This window comes from Misgurnus anguillicaudatus, chromosome 11 (genome assembly GCF_027580225.2).
Source record: "Misgurnus anguillicaudatus chromosome 11, ASM2758022v2, whole genome shotgun sequence".
Taxonomy (NCBI): Eukaryota; Metazoa; Chordata; class Actinopteri; order Cypriniformes; family Cobitidae; genus Misgurnus; species Misgurnus anguillicaudatus.
Window position 1 is genome coordinate 23181281 of NC_073347.2, and position 19680 is coordinate 23200960.

At 35.6% G+C, this 19680-nt stretch overlaps 2 protein-coding genes and 1 long non-coding RNA gene across 6 annotated transcripts in view; 1 reads left to right on the forward strand and 2 right to left on the reverse strand.

Annotated features, from left to right (window-relative positions):
- Positions 1-7051, reverse strand: part of LOC129415585 (uncharacterized) — a 129386-nt gene extending 122335 nt beyond the window's left edge. For both annotated transcript variants that reach the window (XR_012372167.1, XR_012372166.1), the window contains exons 1-2: positions 6793-7051; positions 957-1013 (exon numbers count right to left, since the gene is read on the reverse strand). This is a non-coding gene — a long non-coding RNA (uncharacterized lncRNA). The remainder of the gene's footprint in view (positions 1-956; positions 1014-6792) is intronic.
- cuedc2 (CUE domain containing 2) lies at positions 6793-10407 on the forward strand. 2 transcript variants are annotated; one of them, XM_073873348.1, is made up of 8 exons: positions 6793-6953; positions 7047-7190; positions 7329-7390; positions 7484-7662; positions 7779-7949; positions 8059-8123; positions 8264-8324; positions 9340-10407. In XM_073873348.1, the coding sequence occupies exons 1-8, from the start codon at positions 6880-6882 to the stop codon at positions 9484-9486; spliced, it is 903 nt and encodes a 300-aa protein (XP_073729449.1). In that variant the 5' UTR covers positions 6793-6879; the 3' UTR covers positions 9487-10407. The 2 variants fall into 2 exon arrangements, with proteins under 2 accessions (XP_073729449.1, XP_055025584.2); XM_055169609.2 differs by having other exon boundaries at positions 7484-7608.
- A 1102-nt stretch (positions 10408-11509) lies between these two features.
- hif1an (hypoxia inducible factor 1 subunit alpha inhibitor) lies at positions 11510-19275 on the reverse strand. Of its 2 annotated transcripts, XM_055170516.2 has the most exons (8): positions 18908-19275; positions 17177-17427; positions 15566-15714; positions 15206-15351; positions 14459-14565; positions 13173-13236; positions 12965-13075; positions 11510-12640 (listed from the first exon to the last, which is right to left on the reverse strand). In XM_055170516.2, the coding sequence occupies exons 1-8, from the start codon at positions 19058-19060 to the stop codon at positions 12584-12586; spliced, it is 1038 nt and encodes a 345-aa protein (XP_055026491.2). In that variant the 5' UTR covers positions 19061-19275; the 3' UTR covers positions 11510-12583. The 2 variants fall into 2 exon arrangements, 1 of the variants encoding a protein (XP_055026491.2); XR_008635215.2 differs by lacking the exon at positions 13173-13236.
- Between the last annotated feature and the right edge of the window lie 405 nt (positions 19276-19680).

Consider the following 19680-nt stretch of genomic DNA (forward strand, 5'->3'; position numbering starts at 1 on the left):
AACTATGCAATATCAATGATATTAGGGACTATCATTTCATAGATCTATCATACACTGTAAAAAATGCTGGGTTATTTTTAACCCGGCATTGGGTCAAAAATTGACGAGCACAGCCCATTTAGTTGTAATTTAACAATTTAAAATCCTGGATGTTTTTAACCCAAAATGCTGGGATGTTAACCCATTTTCGGTTCAACATAAAAAAATGTATGGTTATTTTAACCCAACTTCTGGGTTCGTCTTTTTTTGACCTAACACTGGGTTGAAAATAATCCAGCATGGTTTATTCTTTTTTTTTTTTTTGAGTGTATTATAAATCATTTTACAACCTGGACCACAATTTGAGGGCCATTGCTTTGGGCCCTTGAGAGCAAACACATTCAAACATCTAAAAAGATAAAGTTACAGTAAAACATTCAGAAGAGTGGCTTATTGAGATTTTTTTACTATTATTACATCTCACTCTTTGTATTTTGTTTCGGTGACAAAAACAGCGTTTCTCCTCCAAACGCAATCCAAAGGAGAAAAACCATAGACATGCAGAGTTACTCAAATGCATGAACGCATGCCCAATTCTGCAACAATATTCTGTGAGCCGCACAAATGATCAAACTTGATGACAGCCTCAGTCTGAGGAAGAGACAGAGCCTACAAAAGGAAATGTGACAGGCTCTTCTACAACAGATGTTTCTACCGAGGGGAGTCTACTCTCCACTGAGCAGTCTCACACATGAGAGACACCCAAAAGCTCTGGAAACCGTCCTGAAAATGTATGTTCACTGGTAAAAACTCAACCCCCATACGGACTACCACCACTAACTATTCCAGTCAAAAACACAGAGGGGTATTAAAACATAAGCACCAGTGTACCGCACTGTCAAAGTTTTACAAAAGAAACCTTTGTTTTACCAAAACAAAACCTAAAAATGAGGGGGGAAAAATGTGATAAGTCTTACCGCACAAGAGTGTTTGCCTCTATTGATCCATGATCCGGAGAAGAGCCGTGTTATTGACTGAAAACAAAACACATTAGAAAGGCCATTTGTCAGAAATGTTGCTCTTCAGATCTATCACAAAAAGAAAAATCTTCCTACTGTAAACCATAACACATGTCTGTTCTTCATTTCCAACAGATCAATATCAATATGCAGGGGGTCCCGAAGATGGATTGCGGACCACCTTTAACCAGTTGAGTGCTGGGGTCAAAGCGCAGAGAGGCCTGATAAGCGGTATGAGCCAGAAACAAGGTCTTTATTTTTATGAAGCGCTTCATATATCATACAACATCTTTCTGTGTCGTATATCTGTCATATATAGACAATGTAACAGTGTAAACACTATAGATCTGAGTTTATGTTAGGACAAGCTGCGACCATACAAATAAATTATGTTTATTTATATACACTTAGTGTTAATTCACTTTTTTTGGTCTCTTAAATATATTGCCGAGTCTCAACTGACATCATCCACTAAGTCACATTTGTTAAAATTTACAACATTTTTAGTTGCAGTTAGTGTTGACTAATAAATTGCATCTTATCTGCAGGTGTGACATATGCTTCCAAAAAACGTTCAGTACTTTTTGGAAGCACTGTTTATGTATACACACACATATATACATACACATTTCTCAAGATCAACCTATGCAGGTGTTTCAGTTATATCTGAGCTCATTGGTCTATTTAGGCAGACTCATCTATATCAGACTACAAGACGGCGATCACTGCACAAAACTGCATTATGCCTTCTGTTCACGGTGGGTCTTAGAGAGCAGTGGCCAGTCTGGTGCCTATTTCTTTGAGACAGGATCTAAACAGGAGCCAGACGGGAAGGCAAGCGTTGCCTTGCAGGAGGCCGGATAAGCCAGCTCTGATAGCTTGATACAGCTCCAGACCCCCAAGCCGGATACCCTGGCCAGACAAGCAGGTCTAAATATTGTTTGTCATGCTTGCAGCACGCATGCTACTGTGTGACATTGGTTTCCTGCTAGTAGTCTTTCATGCTGTATTCAAGGACGAAGATCATGCGTGTCAGACACCAACAAGCACCTGCTAATGCATGATTTAAGAATTCACAAATCATGAATGAAATTATGGTAAAAAATTTAACATTATTTAATTGAAGCACAGTGTTTAATCTAAATGATTTATCTGAGTATACTGTACTTTAGTCTGTTTGATTCTAACATACTGTAACGCGCATACAACCTATGGTGAACTTTAAAGCACCTTTAATGCCGTTTGGCCGTGTGATTAAATTCTGTGCATTTATCTCACCATTTGAGAGTTAGAGGACAAATTGTGAAAAGCTTGAAAAAACTCATTAATAAAACTTGGTGGCTTCAATTACAAAAGAGATTTGTTCAATTTCTATCAATATCTGCGGGAAGAAAACAAAAATCTGTTGATTTGATTTTGGCACTTGGGTAATTTAATTCAAAATCATCTAATATATAATACAATAATACACATTCACTTCAAAGTATAATAAAGTTAATAAAAAATGTGAAATCGCTGTACCTGAACTGTGAATCAAACATTAATAAAATAATTACAGATGTGTTCCGACAGACAGCTCCTGGTATTATTGTCTAAAGTTGAGGAAAAGGTAATTAATTTGGCAGTAAATTTATTCGCACTGTGTTTGGCACCTCTAACGAAGGAGAGGAAATTGCAAAAGCGGAGATCAAGTATTCTTTCATTGTGTCTGATCAATTGGAAATCTTTCTCTTTTAACACAATATGCACATTGTGTGGCGGCCTTCCATTGCCGAATGATATGCTTGAACATACCAGTAACTATGAGTGAAATCTCATTAATTACTTTTTAATATTTTTAATGCAAAATGTTATAATCGTATAGTATTTCCTTATAAAAGACATTGAAAAATAAATTAAGTCATTATTTTTATAATTATTATTTTATCTATTTTTTTGGAATGCATACAAAGCTAGATTTAAACTGACGTTAATAGATTTATACTGAAATGCTATTGAATACAAAAATGTACAAAATAATACTAAAGGTTATCAAACACCCTAAAAATTATAACAAAGTCTAGTTTTTTGTTTCATTTTAAAGATCTACTTTAAAATAAATACACATAGGGGCAGTTTTCCGGACAGGGATTAAACTAGTCCTAGACTAAAATAAAACAAAATAAAATAAAATAAATGTAAGAGCTGAAACTGAAAACAACTTGCACTGACATATCTTAAAATACATCAGTGCCCTTTGTTTTGCCTCAAAATGCACACAAGTAATCTTTTTACTAAGGCATGTTTGTTAAAACTAGTTATATTTCCGAGAAACCACCCCTTAAAGTCACAACACCTAAAACACACCTCATATAATTCTTTTGCATACAAGCGACCAAATTATATAAGTAAAGGGCATTTACAGTGTACAAAAATAGAGGAACGTTTATAAAAGTTTTAACTTTACAGAGCCAATGTATCAAAATGATTTTTATGATAGTTAGGCTGTTAATTTCACATCTGGTTTCTGAGTGCGCAGAGCAACAATAGTGTGTGTTTAACAAACATCAGAGATGGTAATGTAGTGTCACAGCATATTTAAGTGCATTGCACTTTGCATTTAATAGGACTTTGTTAAAGTTCTGCACTGTTAAGGGATGTGCTTGACGAGATAGTCCCTGCTGTTTCAGTACAGTAATCTCTGTGGCCCACCTTAGGCACAAGGGTTTTGCCACAATGGCAGATGGGACACATCATGCCTTCAACTGGAAAACAGTTATCTTGTGTCAATGATAACAACAAAAAGAGAATTAAAAGCAATATGTGTCACACAACCAACTATATAATATTGCCTCCAACACCAAATATCATATTCACTTTTAATGTCACTTGCTAAACTGTGAAATACTTTTGTATATGCAATTATACTACATACATTTTTATATTAATAGATTATAAATAATATAAAAAAATACTGTTTCTTTTTAGTTTGATTGTTTTTTTATAAATGGATAGTTCACCCAAAAATGAAAATTCTGTTAATATATACTAATCCTCGAGTTGCTCTAAACCTGTATGAGTTTCTATATTCTGTTGAACACAAAAGGAATTTTGATAAATAATGGTAAGCACATAGTAGTAGACTGTACCCATTGACTTTCATGGTATTTGTTATTCCTACTATGGAAGTCAATGGGTACAGTCTACTCTATGCTTACTATCATTTATCAAAATACCTTCTTTAGTGTTCAACAGAATAAAGAAACTCATATAGGTTTAAAACAACATGAGGCTGAGTAAATGATAACAACATTTTCATTTTTGGGTGAACTATCTCTTTAATACATATTTGATATAGGCATCTGATAACTAGCAAGTTATTGCAGCAATTTCAAGTAGACCCCATAAACTCTACGTGCTGGTTGTTTCGTAGTAGGTCTAATATTTTATCATGGGTCACCTTTAGCAGTTTATGAAGTGCTTCAATATTTCTGTTTACAATCAGCACTGTAACGATCATATCGCATACCGTGACTCGATGACGCCACCTTGCGTTTAGACTGCGAAGCCCACCAAATCACAAGACGTACAGAATCACGAAACGAATAAAACATGGCAAACTGGGACAATAAATATTTAACCATAGTCATTTAACTTAACATAGAGTGTACAAATATCATATATGTAGTAATAATAATAATAATAATAATAATAATAATAATAATATTTAATAAGCAAACGTAATGAATTTGAAAGGTTAAAAACTGGGTTATGTGTCCTTAAAAAACACATTTACTTTAGATAAATATCATATAAGGTCTTTTGAAAAAGATAAATGATAGAGGCAACTGGGGCTAGTTGTCACAGCGTATGGTAGTGAGTGAGTCAAAAGTTCAAATCACACAAATGCCTTAGGAGAATAATGTGAATAAAAGAATATGTTTTAAATAATTTATCACTATTTATTAATTTTGTAATGGTTTTGCATGTGACATTTTAAAAAAGTATAATTGCCTCAGCTATATAGCACATGATATACAATAATGGCAGAATGCGAGACCTTACCCCCGAGTGAATTATGCTTGTTACTGAGGAATGTTATCACTAAAGGCGCATAAAAAAACTGGAGAAATATTTAAACGGAAAAAGGGTAACAACTAGCTTAAACTCAATTCTATATAAATACTACAAAAATAAAAAGGCCTAAATATGAAACTTGCTTTGTGGAAGCAACATGGCCTACAACTTGGCTTGTTTACCCTAAACCAAACAGCAAAACTGTATTACCGTGTAAACTTTGGCACAATGATATTTTACTATGTTGCATAAAATTCAACAAAAATTACATATAAACAGACATGCAAAAAAGATAACATATATGATCCAAACAAGTAGGCTACATTTTTGACAACTCTTATCTATATTAAGTCTAATAATATACTGTAAGTTTCATGTGCTGAATATGTTAGTTTCATTTATGCATTCAATTTGTGAGACAATTCTACATGTCACTGACCCAAGAGGGTTAAGTAGAGTCCAGCCAAGATAAGCCATCTTTGTCCTATACTCATTATCAGCCTCGTGTACTGTATTTCCCGCACTAACAAATGAAACAGTGCAGCTGTATAAAACACACACACAGGCACGCGCGCGCGCGTGATGAGCATTAATTATGCAGCGCTAAACATCTATGAAACCAATTTGTAATCAGTAGGCGTGACAGCATACACTTGTGTAATAACACTGAACCGCCAGAAACCACTGGAGCACTATTCACCTCTAGTATGTGGTCTAACAAATGATGATGTATGTGAGGGCATTAGAAAACATCAACAAAACACCAAATACAGTAGTTGCTATTGCTTATCTATAAAAAAGTGCCATGGTAGCCCTTATTCATTGTGAAAGAATAGATCATATATAATGAATAACAATGACGTCATACTGCATGCATTGCACAAAGCAATGCAAAGCACATTTCCAGTTATACAACATTAATTTGTGCATTGGCAAGTAAAGTCACATTATGTTCAATCTATCAGTCCGTCCGTCTGCCTATCTACTGTTATAATAGCGAACAGATAGCATAATAAGTGTTTACGAAAGACTGCAATAGCAATCACAACAATGACACGAGGGTGTGTTTACATTAAAGCGGATATGACGTCATTGGTTTTAAACCTCAGCCAACGCGCGCAGGGCTAATGAATTAGCTATACATTTTAAGCTTTGGTGGCATCTAACCAGTTTAAGACTTAGATTTTAGACATTTTTCCTTGGTATCATTCCAGGTTTACAGTTTTATCGTAAAGGTAAGATAAAACTCTTAAAGCACATGCGCAGATTATGAATTATGCTAGTTAGCCAGCAGCTACCACGCTGAGCCGAAGTAAACAAACCGTGATATCACTGTCAAATGTGTTCACAGCATTTGAATGCATGTGATTTGCGACCTGTATTCATTTTATTAATAGTAAGAGTAAATGTTTAACATAGTAATGTTAAAAAAGCCACCTAGCAAAACCAGTTGTGTAACGTTTTATCGCGTGCAAATGTTACCGCTGCAGGCGTGTTAAAGTAGCGACGTTAACTTATGTGTGTTTCCCAGCCCGTTTTAAAGAAATGTACTTAACGTAAATAAATTCAATGCTGGTGCTGAATAAAATGCATTACATTAAAGACTCGATACTGGTGTTTGTCGTATTTCGAATGGCCCAAGAAAATAAGAATCGATTGTAACGTTTTGATTCAAGTCTAACTCTTTAATTAAATCGTCAGTGTTTGTGTTTGTTGATATGCACAATGCGTTACTTACTTGGAGCAAAACAGAATCAGCTTGTAAACAAGTTGTTATTTTCTTCTCTGTCCCCTCTTCTTTCATTTTTGACTAATTGCTGATAAGATGGACATACAGAAAATCATTCACGATGCACTACACGAGTTCATTCAGTTCTATATACCTCAAGCAGACCTCAGGTACGTGTGAATGCACGCACGCGTTTAAATAAAGTTTGTTTTTAAGTTCTGTCCAAATCTGTCAATTATCTTCCAAATTTGTATCTTCGTTAGTACTCTTGATGATGTGCTTTTGTCATACATCACCGGGGTGCTGGAAGATTTGGGATCCCAAGAAAGTGTGGAGGAAAACTTTGATGTAGAGGTGTTTGTTGAAATGCTGGAAGCCTACATTCCTGGTTTTTCTGATATTGACAGGTAATGTTGGTAGCTAATGCATTATTTGCAACCTTAATCGTTCTAAAATGATTAACAAAAATGTGTTAAAATTGTTATTTTAAAATGACGAAAAAGTATATTTTGCTTATTCCACCGATGAGACAATCTTGCTTACAGTGTCAAAGTATGTGAGATGATGTTTAGTCTGGCATCAAAGTTGGCTTCAGCACGGGACACAGGTAATTGTTACCTTTCATAAGTGTACAATGTTGTTAAAAAAAACATTGTATTACTGGATGTTTTAACACAATTGTGATATTTCTGTGTGAAAGATACTGGAGAGATGAAAACAGAAGAGATTAAATTTCACTTATCAGAAAGCTCGGCCATCACCCACCAACACTCAGGAGCAAAGCCTCACAGTGTCACATCACAAGCAGAGGGAGCCACAGCTGAGGTGTTGGGTCTTTTTAAGCACATTCATCTACAATTTTTTGAAGAGCAAATTAAGGTTCATGTCTAGTAGACACTGATTAGATATCTGATGCTTAATCAGTTTAATATAATTGATTTTACTTGCTTAGGGGTCAAGAGTATACAAATTGATATCTGGTGATGTGTGTTTAGGTCACTGAATCAGTGTGGGATAACCAGGAGCAGCATCTTCTTGAGATGTTTCCTAAGTGCAGTGTGACTGAGGCCAGAAGTGCATTGTCTATTGCTAAAGGAGATATGGAGGAGGCTGTTCGTCTAATTATTGAGGGAGATGTTCAGCTGATGTGTCCACCCTCGCTCAATGTGAGTTGACTTTACTAGATACTGTACGTTTTGCATTAGAAAAACATGTTACAATATGAAGGGATTTTGAAGTTTGTGTGTAAATGCCTTTTATATTCTTTATTTTTAGGTGAATGAAGGGAAGGTCGTATCTGCTGAAGTTGATCAGAAACTTAAAGCAAGCATTTTAGAAAAGTAGGCATTGTTAAATAAACTGCCTTCATTTGTTTCTGGTTGACCAACTTATGTCCGCTATCACAATAGTTTTATCGGCGAAAAATGTGTTATAATATATATGTCTAATAAATGTTTTGGATGTTTAAATCCCCCCTCAGGTACATGCATGTTGATAGTGAAGAAGATAAAAAAGTACACAGGCCAGTTACTCCAAAGGATGTGAGTTTTTGTTCTCATTTTATTTTTCTATAGATTTTTGTTTTATCCTTTTTAATCAATCTTGTGCCATGCATCCGTGTCTGATGGATGCATTTTCTGTTGCAAATTGCATATAGCTTTCTGTGGGTGGCAAAGAACCAATTTAAAGAAATAAATTATTGCATTGCTTATCATTGTTAAAGGGACACTCCACTTTTTCTGAAAATATGCTATCTTTCCAGCTCCCCTAGAGTTAAACATTTGATTTTTACCGTTTTGGAATCCATTCAGCTGATCTCCGGGTCTGGCTGTACCACTTTTAGCATAGCTTAGCACAATCCATTAAATCTGATTAGACCATTAGCATCGCACTCAAAAATACCCAAAGAGTTTTGATATTTTTCCTATTTAAAACTTGACTCTTCTGTAGTTACATCGTGTACTAAGAAAATTAACAGTTGCGATTTTCTAGGCAGATATAGCTAGGAACTATATTCTCATTCTGGCGTAATAATCAAGGACTTTGCTGCTGTAACATGGCTGCAGGAGGCGTAGTGATATTACGCAGTGCCTGAAAATAGACCCCTGCTATTGAAAGTAACCAAGGGGACTATTTTCGGGCAGTGCGTAATATCACTACGCCTCCTTCAGCCATGTTACGGCAGCAAAGTTCTTGATTGTTGCGCCAGAGTTAGAGTGTGGTTCCTACCCATATCGGCCTAGAAAATCGCAACTTTTAATTTTCTGTCAGTCTTCGTACACGATGTAACTACAGAAGAGTCACGTTTTAAAAAGGGAAAATTATTGAAAGTCTTTGGTAATGTTTTAATGTAATGCTAATGGTCTAATCAGATTCAATGGATTATGCTAAGCTATGCTAAAAGTGGTACCGCCAGACCTGAAGATCAGCTGAATGGATTCCAAAACGGTAAAAATCAAATGCTGGAAAATGAGCATATTTTCAAAAAAAGTGAAGTGTCCCTTTAAATATATTAGATAGGTATAGATACTAATTCATATGCTTGGTTACTTGCAGGCCCCTAAAAAGCTAGTGCGCTACCATGGAAGCCAAGTGGTCACCACAAAAGGAGAACGCTACCATCTGGTCAAAAAAGAAGAAAGTGAAGATATGAAGAAGACCTACGTTAGTCTCAAACCAGCACGCAAATATCGTTTTCATTGATGACAATCATCTTGTTCATGGATTCTGATTATCTTTTGTTTTTGATATTTGTGTCCCGTCACATTATCTATGACTGGAAACAAATAGTTTGGTTTTTATTTAAGTCAAATTGGGTGTTCAATTGGATTTACATTGTGGTGCTCAAGTTTTTGTTTCCTTAAGGTTTTGACGGCGTTGGATTGGTTTTGCTTTGTTTTCAGTGATACTTACAGCAGTTTCTTTTCAAACTCTTACAAGTTAATGTATTTATTTTTTTTAATCTTTACTAAATATTAAGCTATATTGAAGAACATTGAGTTGTTTGCCTCCGTAAAGTCAAACCTTGTTTGAAACATGATATCATAATGTGTCATTGAAACATGAAGTGAAGTGGTTGTTTTGTTTTAAAATCAACCAATTATCACAAAAAATGCAGGAAAACAGCTGAACATCAGTCTTTATATTTTGTGCTGTTTTTATTTTCATATGCATAAATATAAAATATATGTTCCCTCAAGTATTAAGAAATTGAAGGGTCTGTGACAGTGGATTCGTGTGGCAGTTCATAAACAAGGTGTGTTAATTCAGGACTCATCTGACGGCAAATATACACTGGACAACTTTGGATAAATTAACCTTTGCGTGCATTTTAAGTTTGACTGTATTGTGTATTTAGCTGGCTATACATAGTTTTAGAAATGAATGCTTGTGTTCACAATTAACATGATATTTTAATATTACACTAGTATTTTCTGGAGATTGTTGCTGTTTGATGTACTGTTTACTTGTTGACCTGGTTGTGTTTTGTGTAGAAACTGTAAGCGTGAGCTGTCAACATCACCACATGTTTCCAAAACCACCGCAGCCCTGAAACTAAAGTGCAGTGATTTGATTTAAATATATTAGCATTGTTTCTCGAAGTAAAGATGTATTTGTAAAACATTCAAATGTTGTTCTGTGTATTCTGACATGAAAAGTTTTAAAATAACAGGGTTCCCACGGGTCCTTGAAAGTTTGTGAACTTGGGGGAAAAAATTGAAGGCCCTGGAAAGTTTTTGAAAATATACATAGATACAGGTCATTGAAAGCGCTTGAATCTATTTTATGCAAAACATTTTCTGGGAAAAAATCCATATTCTCTGTGTAGTGTAGGATAATATCATAAAAATTCTAGACTTTTTAAGCACACATGAATTGTTCGCTTTAAATGCTTACATCTTCTGTATGCGAATGTTGATTCACACCAAAATGCTTTTTTGCATATTTGTGTTTGACACATGAAAACGTCTCGGGTTATGTATAGAACTGTTGTTCCCTGAGAAGGGAACGAGATGCTGCGTCTCCCTTGCCATACTTCCTGCATCCCTGTAACGCCATCTTTGGCAATATTTCAGATAGAAATATATTTCCTGGCATCCATGTCACCCTGTCTTTGCCTCACCATTGGTTGAATTTGATATACACATTCAAACGCACCTACTCCTGGAGGCGTTCCCAAAGTGTCACCGCAGTGACGCAGCGCGAGTTCCCTCGAAGAGGAACTTTAACAATATATCTTAAAAGGTAACATAATGTAACCTTGCTCTCACTTGAAATGTGTCCCCACATTTAGTCCTTGAATTTGAGGGTATTGGACCTGGAAAGTCCTTGAATTAGAAGTTAACTAAGGTGTGGGAACCCTGAATAAGAGGTGTTAAATTATTAACTATACACATCTGAAGACACAAAGTTATGAACACAAATACATTTTCTTTTTAATTCAATGAGTACAAGCAGAATCTTTTAGAATCAGTGTAGCTGTGAGAAGCCACTCAAAAATCAGTGCTAAGGATTGCAAATTTCACGCAGGAAGATTTTAAAACAACAGGTTTAGTTTCCTTTAGATTTTACCATATTTCAAAGCATGAGTGAATCAATACATTACTTGCGTTTACCCACACGCAATGTTTAGTATTACCTTTGTATGTCAATCTTTTCCTTCCTGTATCATTGTTAGGCACTGCAATTCTTATAATTTAGTACTTACAACAAAAATTTCCCAGAATGCCAGTGTTCTATGATTTATTAATGTGACATTTTTGTTTCTGGAATGAAAGCACCTGGTAGGTGACTACAATCATAAGACCAATTGAACACTTCGATATTCTCAAACAATTTCAAGCCAGTTTAACTGACCCAGGCTTAATCTTAAGCCAACAACATTAGCACAGGTATCATTGCAACATGCATAAAGGGTGATTTTGGCACACTGCATGTCGAATTCCAGTGTGTTGATTGATGAAACTTGTTTCACGTTTAGCTTTCTAGCACACACAGTGCCCTATTAAATGCATCAAATATCCTAAAACTGTATAATTTTAATTTAAAATAATTATCTTTTACTATTTTGAAATAACAGACAGTAACAGATTTAAACACTTGGCAAGTGTAGTTTGTTCTGAATTGAATTCCTGACTCGAGAGGTACCGTGTACATTGAAGCATTTAACACACAAAAAAACAAAAACATTTGCCTTAATATACACATAGCTAAAAAAGAAATTAAACACAGCGAGTCAGGTACGAAAGGGTTAAAAAATTCCTTCTGTTTAAAAATTGGCCTACCACTGCGTTCCGCATTACCTTTATCCTAACAGAAACAAGCACAGACATCACTGCTTCTCAAAAGATACCATTAACAGTTTAAAACTGTTCAATATGAATGAATGATGGTAGGCTTTAAGCTAAATATACAGTTGGATATGCTCAAGGCATTCCTGCAGACTCAAAACCAAGGGAGTCTAATTACGTTATATGGCACCTTTGTCCCAACATGGGACAAAAAATGACAAACAGGCGCTCTGTGTGGTGTAAAAGTGCTTTACAGTTTCTGGTAATGCGATACTGTTAGTATGTAATGTCTCACACATATAAGGTCTATTATTAAAAACAGATCAAATAAAGATTTTAGTGGTATTCTCCTTACACCAACACAGACCTAATGATAATGGGACAAAATGTTGATTTTTTTAAACTACCAAAATATTGCCATTTCAACAGTCTGACTGTACGGACAAGCATATAATCATATTCACACACATACAAATAAACAGACCATCCTAGCAGGACACTAAAGAAGTTCAGCTCAGTCCATGATCATATCTGCCCTTGATCATCATGTTCAACAATGGACCAACCTGTTGAAAACACAGCATGATTAATCTCAATGTTCAATTATAACAACATACTAACTAGACAAAATTAAGGATTGAAAACTTTGTTAGTTTATTAAATATTATGGCCAATATGATTAAAAGATTTAAAAAAAACTGTTTTTGCTTTAGTCACAGTCAAATTAAAGCACACACACAATCTTACTCCTGTTTAAACAGGTTAACCACAGATATGCTTGTAATTAGGTTATTGTCAAGGTCAAAATACATAGGGAATTCCTTAATGCATTATTCATATCTAAGAACTAAAAATGGAGAAGAATTTGATTGACTGTTCCATTTCTCTACCTCATGTGGGTCCCCCAAGGCCTCTCCCAACATCTTCTCTATGTTCCTCATAATGGCCACCTTTTGGTGAGCTCTTAATGGGTACTCTATCCTTTTTGGAGTTGGTGCCCCCTATAAATATATATTGTGCAATATTAGTCGACAGTTTAGGCATATTTACAATACATACAAGAGACAGTATTACTGAGAAGGCTTTGCTAATCCATACCTTGTACCAAAAGTTCACCGTGATGGTTACTCCTCCATTTAACAGTGACTCGATGTGATGCCAACTTAACCAAGTGAAAGAGCAAAAACACTTATTTCTAGACATAAAACCCTAAACCTAAAGGCTTCTCTAGATTTTAAATGCCCTGATATTTTGCCCACATTCAGGGCTGCACCTGCAGGAAACTTCCCCTTGAGTAAACCATGTATGCAGCATGGTGCTCCTATACTCCTAACATCACATGTGTCAGATTAGATTGAATGTGTAAGAAATTTATTTGAGAAACTTAAAAAATAAATATTTTGTGTTTGCCCTCTAATGCAAATGAAGATGCTAGGTTTCAAAAGGGGGAAGATGTTCACACTCAGACAGGCACTGGAAACAGTATGGACCGGAGAATTACACAGCTGGTTGGCATCATTTTGCTCTCCAGTGACTAGAGGGAGCAAGGAGTTGGAAGACGAAGCCGTCATGGCTGAGTCGATCTTACAGGCTTGAAACCAAGTCAGCAGCCCATATAGGCAGAGAGGCCTGCTAAATGACACACTTCGCTAAAAAAGGGGCCAACACCAGCTGGGTCATTTCAGGTCTAGACTTCAATGGGAGATTTTGAACACTGTGCCAAATACACCTTATTGTATACATTTGAAGGATTTCTATTTTATTGTCCATCTAGAGAATGTCTATTAACAATTATGCAGGTACAGGTAGGATCAACCAGAGCCCCTCAATTCATTTAATGCACAAAAATAAAAGCATTACTGAAGTATGTAATCTCTGAGTCTGCACCACTAGTGTCAGCAAACTACAGTAATTGTGAGTTACTTTAAAAGTTGGGGTCTCAGAGTTGACATACTTTATGTGAATAACAAACAAATAAATAGCTTATAGTTCTCTGTCCATATAACAGTTCATTTGGGTTCTCGAATCTGATTGGCTCAAAGTATTTTCCAGCCATGTGATATTCCATCAGTATTACCACGGGTTTCACCATTTCTATCGTTATGCCACTGAGCATTTTAATATTTATAACAGAGGCTTGTTTGGAGCCATATGGTCACATATTTGTGACTGGAAAATCTGCCACCAGAGTAGACAGTTACATATTTGTGATCCGAGAACAAGTGGTGGCTGCTAAGCAGTTTAAGATAGAAGTATAGTCTTTTTTATGCATACGCGAGGGTCCACGTACAGTGCGTTTGATGCAAATTTCGTCATCAGAAAAGTATGTGCATACTATACGCATAGGTCGTGTATTTTTATGAATATTTAATAACATTTCTTACCAATACATTGGGATGTAGAGAACATCGCCTGGTCCAACAACAGCCTCATATCCAATGGTATTTTTAAAATTAGGAAATTTATCATAATCCGGATTTTCGAAGTCAACCTATGACAGCAAAAAAATATAGCTTACTGAAATATATTATCAGTCTTGAAAAATTTAAGAATTAAAAAGCAGTTTAGAGCAGTGGTTCTCAAACTTTTAAAGTGACTTTTTATGGCCACAACGCATGATCCTCAGTTAGATAACATGATCTATCACATGATTGAAACTATGCTCAAAACTATATGCGGAATCCAGTGTTTAAACTTGCCTGATATCAAGCATCTCAGTTCCTACAGACCCTTCCGTTCCACTAAATTTGTGGATGGCCAAACCACAGTATGGCCAAACTACAGACAGCTGGAGAACTATGACGGTGAATATTTCCACCCTATTTATACTCATGCAAACTGATACAGTTTTGCTAATCTTACTCTGTAAATGCAAATCATAATTTAATGTTGATTTTACATGATTTACATTTCTGTGAATCACACATGCAAATATTTTAGACAATAATGAATCATAAAACATTAAATTGCAACATTCATTCCCAAAGTAGAATCTGAGCCATGTATGAGAGCCATAGACTAAAAGCTATACTAATATTGTAAACACAACTAGACATTAAAAATGCAACTTTTAGTGTCAAGTTGAGCACTTTGACAACCACTGATCTCAGCTGCTATCAAACATAAAATACCTGACTCTGTCTGTCACATGGATGATGAACAGGATAGGGATAGAGGCAATCAAACTGATCAGGAGGAAAGAGGATACATCTCTTATGTCCTTTAATTTGTGCAAAGAAATTCTGCTGCTCATCATAGTGTGCTGGTGTCACATTGCCTTTTGACATTTTCAGAGGATAAACAAACACAAAAAATTAGATGACAAGCACTGCACTGCCAATTTATCAGCTTAAAACCAAAGACAGAAAACTAAGAACAAAATCTACTCAAAACTAAAGACACATTTTGGTTGTGCTGTGAATTTGTTTTGACAATTATAATTGAGGTTTGATGGTAATATAAATCTGGAATAAAGTGCACTGCATCTGTACCTTCCATTCCTATGAGTAGCAAATTTGAGGTAAGCGGTCCCCAGTTTCGTTTAGCTTGCTGTTTGTTAATCCAGTTCCAATTGAATCCAAGGAAATCCACTACTATTTTTCGGCCTACTGTATCATTCAGGGTTTGCTGCAAATATAATCTGCAAATAATACAATGGACAAAGTCAATTTACAACTTTAAAATGTCATTTTAAAGGATTAGTCTATTTTCTTAAAAAAAAAATTCAGATAATTTACTCACCACCGTGTCATCCAAAATGTCGATGTCTTTCTTTGTTCAGTCAACAAGAATTTTTTTTAAGGAAAACATTCCAGGATTGTTCTAATCTCAATGGACTTCAATGGACCCCAACACCCAACAGTTTCAAATGACTCTAAAAGATCCCAAACAAGGCATAAGGGTCTTATCTAGCAAAACGATTTTTGACAAGAAAAATTAAAATTTGCACTTTTAAAAAAGAACTTCTCGTCTATCTCATGCGCCAGCACAACCTCACGCAATACATCATCACGTCAAGAGGTCACGGATGATGTATGCGAAACTACGCCTCAGGGTTTACAAGTGTGGAGAAAGAGGACCGTTCTGACGTTGTTGTATGTGGAATGATACTAATTAATGTCTTTGTGTCAGTTTATTGTTTAAAATGGTCCGCAAATGTGTGTTTCATATACCGGTATGTAACACGTGACCTTTCTACGTCACTACGCAGCTACGTGAGGTCGCGCCGGCACGTCACAGGCCAGAGATAGCCGAGAAGTTGTGGTTTAAAAGTGCATATTTTTTATTTTTCTTGTAAAAAATGACAATCGTTTCGCTGGATAAGACCCTTATGCCTCATTTAAAATCGTTTAGAGTCCTTTGAAACTCAGTTGAAAAAAACTGTTAAGTGTTGAGTTAAGTGATTCGGTCCATTAAAGTCCATCAAAATGAGAAAAATTCTGAAATGTTTTCCTTAAAAAAAAATTATTCTCGACTGAACAAAGAAAGACACCAACACCCCGGATGACACGGTGGTGAGCAAACCACCTGGACCTTTAACAAAATAGACTAATCCTTTAAATCATTTGGTGCTTTAAAAGTACAATTGTACCCTCAAAAATGATCAAGATTATAGATAACTGATATCTCTAGATATTTCTCTTTTTTGGTTTATTTAGTAAAGTCTAATAAAAACAAAAAGGTGAAGAGCCAAAAACAGAATGATTGAAAATAGATTAGTATAGGGAGTTAAGTCAGCAAAGTAACATAGCGAAAGGTCAGAGATGTGACCAGGATACCCGTTGGCAGAACTAAATGCTTAGTCATGTAGCCGAGTAATTTCATTTCCTGGATTGGATTTCATGCATCTCAACACTTATCCACCACATCATACAACTGTCAACATAAACAGTTCAAAACCTTATGCTCAAGCTTTATTTTAATTCTTGACAAGTATACAATTACAGGCTACTGGATGTATTTTTATCTGTGAAAGAATAAAAACAAAGGGGTCACTTTGATTTGTTTGACACCATATTTAGGATGATAAATAAATAAGAGCTACAAGAGGATCGTTAAATGATACAATGTATTATGTAATAAGACAAAACATGTTGACATACCTTTCATTTCCACCTTGCTCTTCTGCCTGGTGTATCCTGTCTACAAACTCTGAAAATTTCATTTCTATTCGACGAGATTTGGGTACAAAGTCCTCAAAGTTCGACAGTTTCTTCTCGTCATAATATAAGAATTTGTGATTATTTGCTGTGTAAACAGAGAAGTCTCCATTTCCAATGTTCTCTTGCAAGTAGGGTATGTCCCATTTTAGGGCTGGGTGCACCAAGTTGGTGTCTGTTAACACAACAGGTTCCTGAGAAAGAAAATAGTGAATCCAAACTATTAAAATCTTCTAATAAAAATATCATTTGCACACAAAATAACATTTAAAATGTCCGCTTAGGGGTGTGTTTAACAGATTGCTTAATGTTTAACTTTTTCTAACTACATTTGGGTGGGACACTTGTTTCCCTATCATTCTGTCTTCATGGTCAACTTCAAGTTTACTGCATGTCTTAAGGCGAATGTTTTAACGATCTCAGATACATTTTAAATACACAGCACTAGCGGAATGCTGTCGCGACAACGCCAAACTCATCGTTTATTTAACATCATCATAATAATACTGATGCTGCTGCACCGTGAAAAAAATGACAAGTGCTACGTGACTAGAGGAACGTACTCAGTTCCAGCATGCGCGCGACCAGACCGCTCGCGCCCTCCGCTGCAGCTACAGCAGCATAGCATGCTAACCTAAGCATTATGCATGCTAACAACCAATAAATAAGATTTTTTTTATATAAACATTTCATTTCAAACTATTATAATTGGTATACTGATTGTCCACCAAGTCTCGTTCAAACACCAACGTTAGAGGCGTTGCTGAATGGAAATAATAATTAAAAATAGAATATGCAAAGATATTCCAAAAAGTTTTTTACATATTAAAAATGTTATTAGTAATTTACCTACTTATTATAAATGCATTTTAAAACATGTGAACTGGATGTGTACAAAAGGCGCGCTTGCATTGTTTACACCAATGAGGCAGCCGTCAACACAACATGAACACTGTGCTTTTGACTGTGGTCTCATTATAAACCAATGTATAACTTAAAATCACACTGCAATTAATATAAGATATTGCAATAATATTTTTATTCTATGTTTCTATGTATTCTGTTTTATTTTATGCATGATCCCTTTACATGCCTGTTATGATTATGTCACTTTATTTTAAAGAAATTTAATTGCTATAACTTACACACGTCCCCGTATATAAACAACAGTGTTGTATTTATATGTAGTATGTATATATGACTAATACATTTTAACTCCAATATCCTAAATAATAAAAGTATTTAGAGTGTATTACACCTACGGGCATACTGTTCAGTTTCACTTTCTCAATTAGTGTAATTTAGACATCTTGCGGATATTATGTAAAGTCCATGGCCTGTTTACCAACTTGCTAAAAGTAAAGCCCAACATGACACATAGTTATTTTATAGAATAACTATTAATATATCTAACTAACGTTACAGGACCAAAAGAGATCAGATTGGGCATGTCAACATAGACTTGCGGTTGTCTGGCAAACCCATGAAATATTTAAAGTAACGTTAACGTTACCAAATGTTTTGATGTTAACCCAATGCATTTACTTGAGTTTGAGTTAGTCATCCCTTTTGCGAATAATGGTAACACTTTGCATTGGATGAGTCCACCTAACCAGTTGTAGCTCGACTGTCTGTAGCACAAAAACAAAACCTAATATAAATCTGCCAAAATACCTCGTTATTTATTAGCATCTCGGCGCGTGGATCCGTATGCGAAAGTCGCAATATCTGTCTTGTTGGAAAAGTATACGGCCTTAGCTGCGATTCATCCCAGCCTGGGTCGCGTAGTTCCGCGAAGGAGGCACCAGCTCCATCGGTCTCTGCCATGTCCTGGGAGTGCGCCAGAAGATTATTTCGCGCGGAAACTACTACGACGCAATAAAGTCGAGCGATCTAAGATCGCAAGGATAAAGGAGTAGCAATATGCAGGAGATACAAACAACTCATCCACAAAAACACTAGTGAATGACGAACAGGCACAGTCAGACACACAAGTGGAGCGAAAGCTTTTTGCTTATGTTTTCACAACACCTACCGGAAGTGAATCGTTTCAAAATAAAAGTCCACAATGGATTCGACCAAAATACAACACACAAATAACATTTAATTTATTCCTTTTTTTATTTATTCGTTTTTTTTTGTCTAAAATAAAGGTATATCAATTTTATTGCTGTAACAACAAATGTAATATGGTATTTTGGTAACGTTAGGAATTAAAATGCCATGTTCGGCAGTCCAGATGAACCCCAGAATAAAACCCCAGCTATGACCTAAAGCCCTGACCATATTTTAGTGATTAAAATCTCGCAAGAGAGACAGATAAAGATGTTTACAAAACCATGGTTATTTTGTGGTAACCATGCATTTACTACAGTAACCATGGCTTTTTTTATTATTTGTTTTTTTAACTGTAGTAAAACCATGGTTCATTTTCGTAAGGGTAACGT

Excerpts from the sequence above, each read along its gene's own strand:
- hif1an (XM_055170516.2), bottom strand. The coding sequence starts at position 19,060 with ATGGCAGAGACCGATGGAGCTGGTGCCTCCTTCGCGGAACTACGCGAC. Across the intron at positions 15,715-17,176 it reads GAGCAAGGTGGAAATGAAAG|ATTATATTTGCAGCAAACCC; the intron begins GTATGTCAACAT and ends TATTATTTGCAG. Across the intron at positions 12,641-12,964 it reads CCTTGGGGGACCCACATGAG|GTTGGTCCATTGTTGAACAT; the intron begins GTAGAGAAATGG and ends TGTTTTCAACAG.
- cuedc2 (XM_073873348.1), top strand. The coding sequence starts at position 6,880 with ATGGACATACAGAAAATCATTCACGATGCACTACACGAGTTCATTCAG. Across the intron at positions 7,663-7,778 it reads TTTTTGAAGAGCAAATTAAG|GTCACTGAATCAGTGTGGGA; the intron begins GTTCATGTCTAG and ends ATGTGTGTTTAG. Across the intron at positions 8,325-9,339 it reads GGCCAGTTACTCCAAAGGAT|GCCCCTAAAAAGCTAGTGCG; the intron begins GTGAGTTTTTGT and ends GGTTACTTGCAG.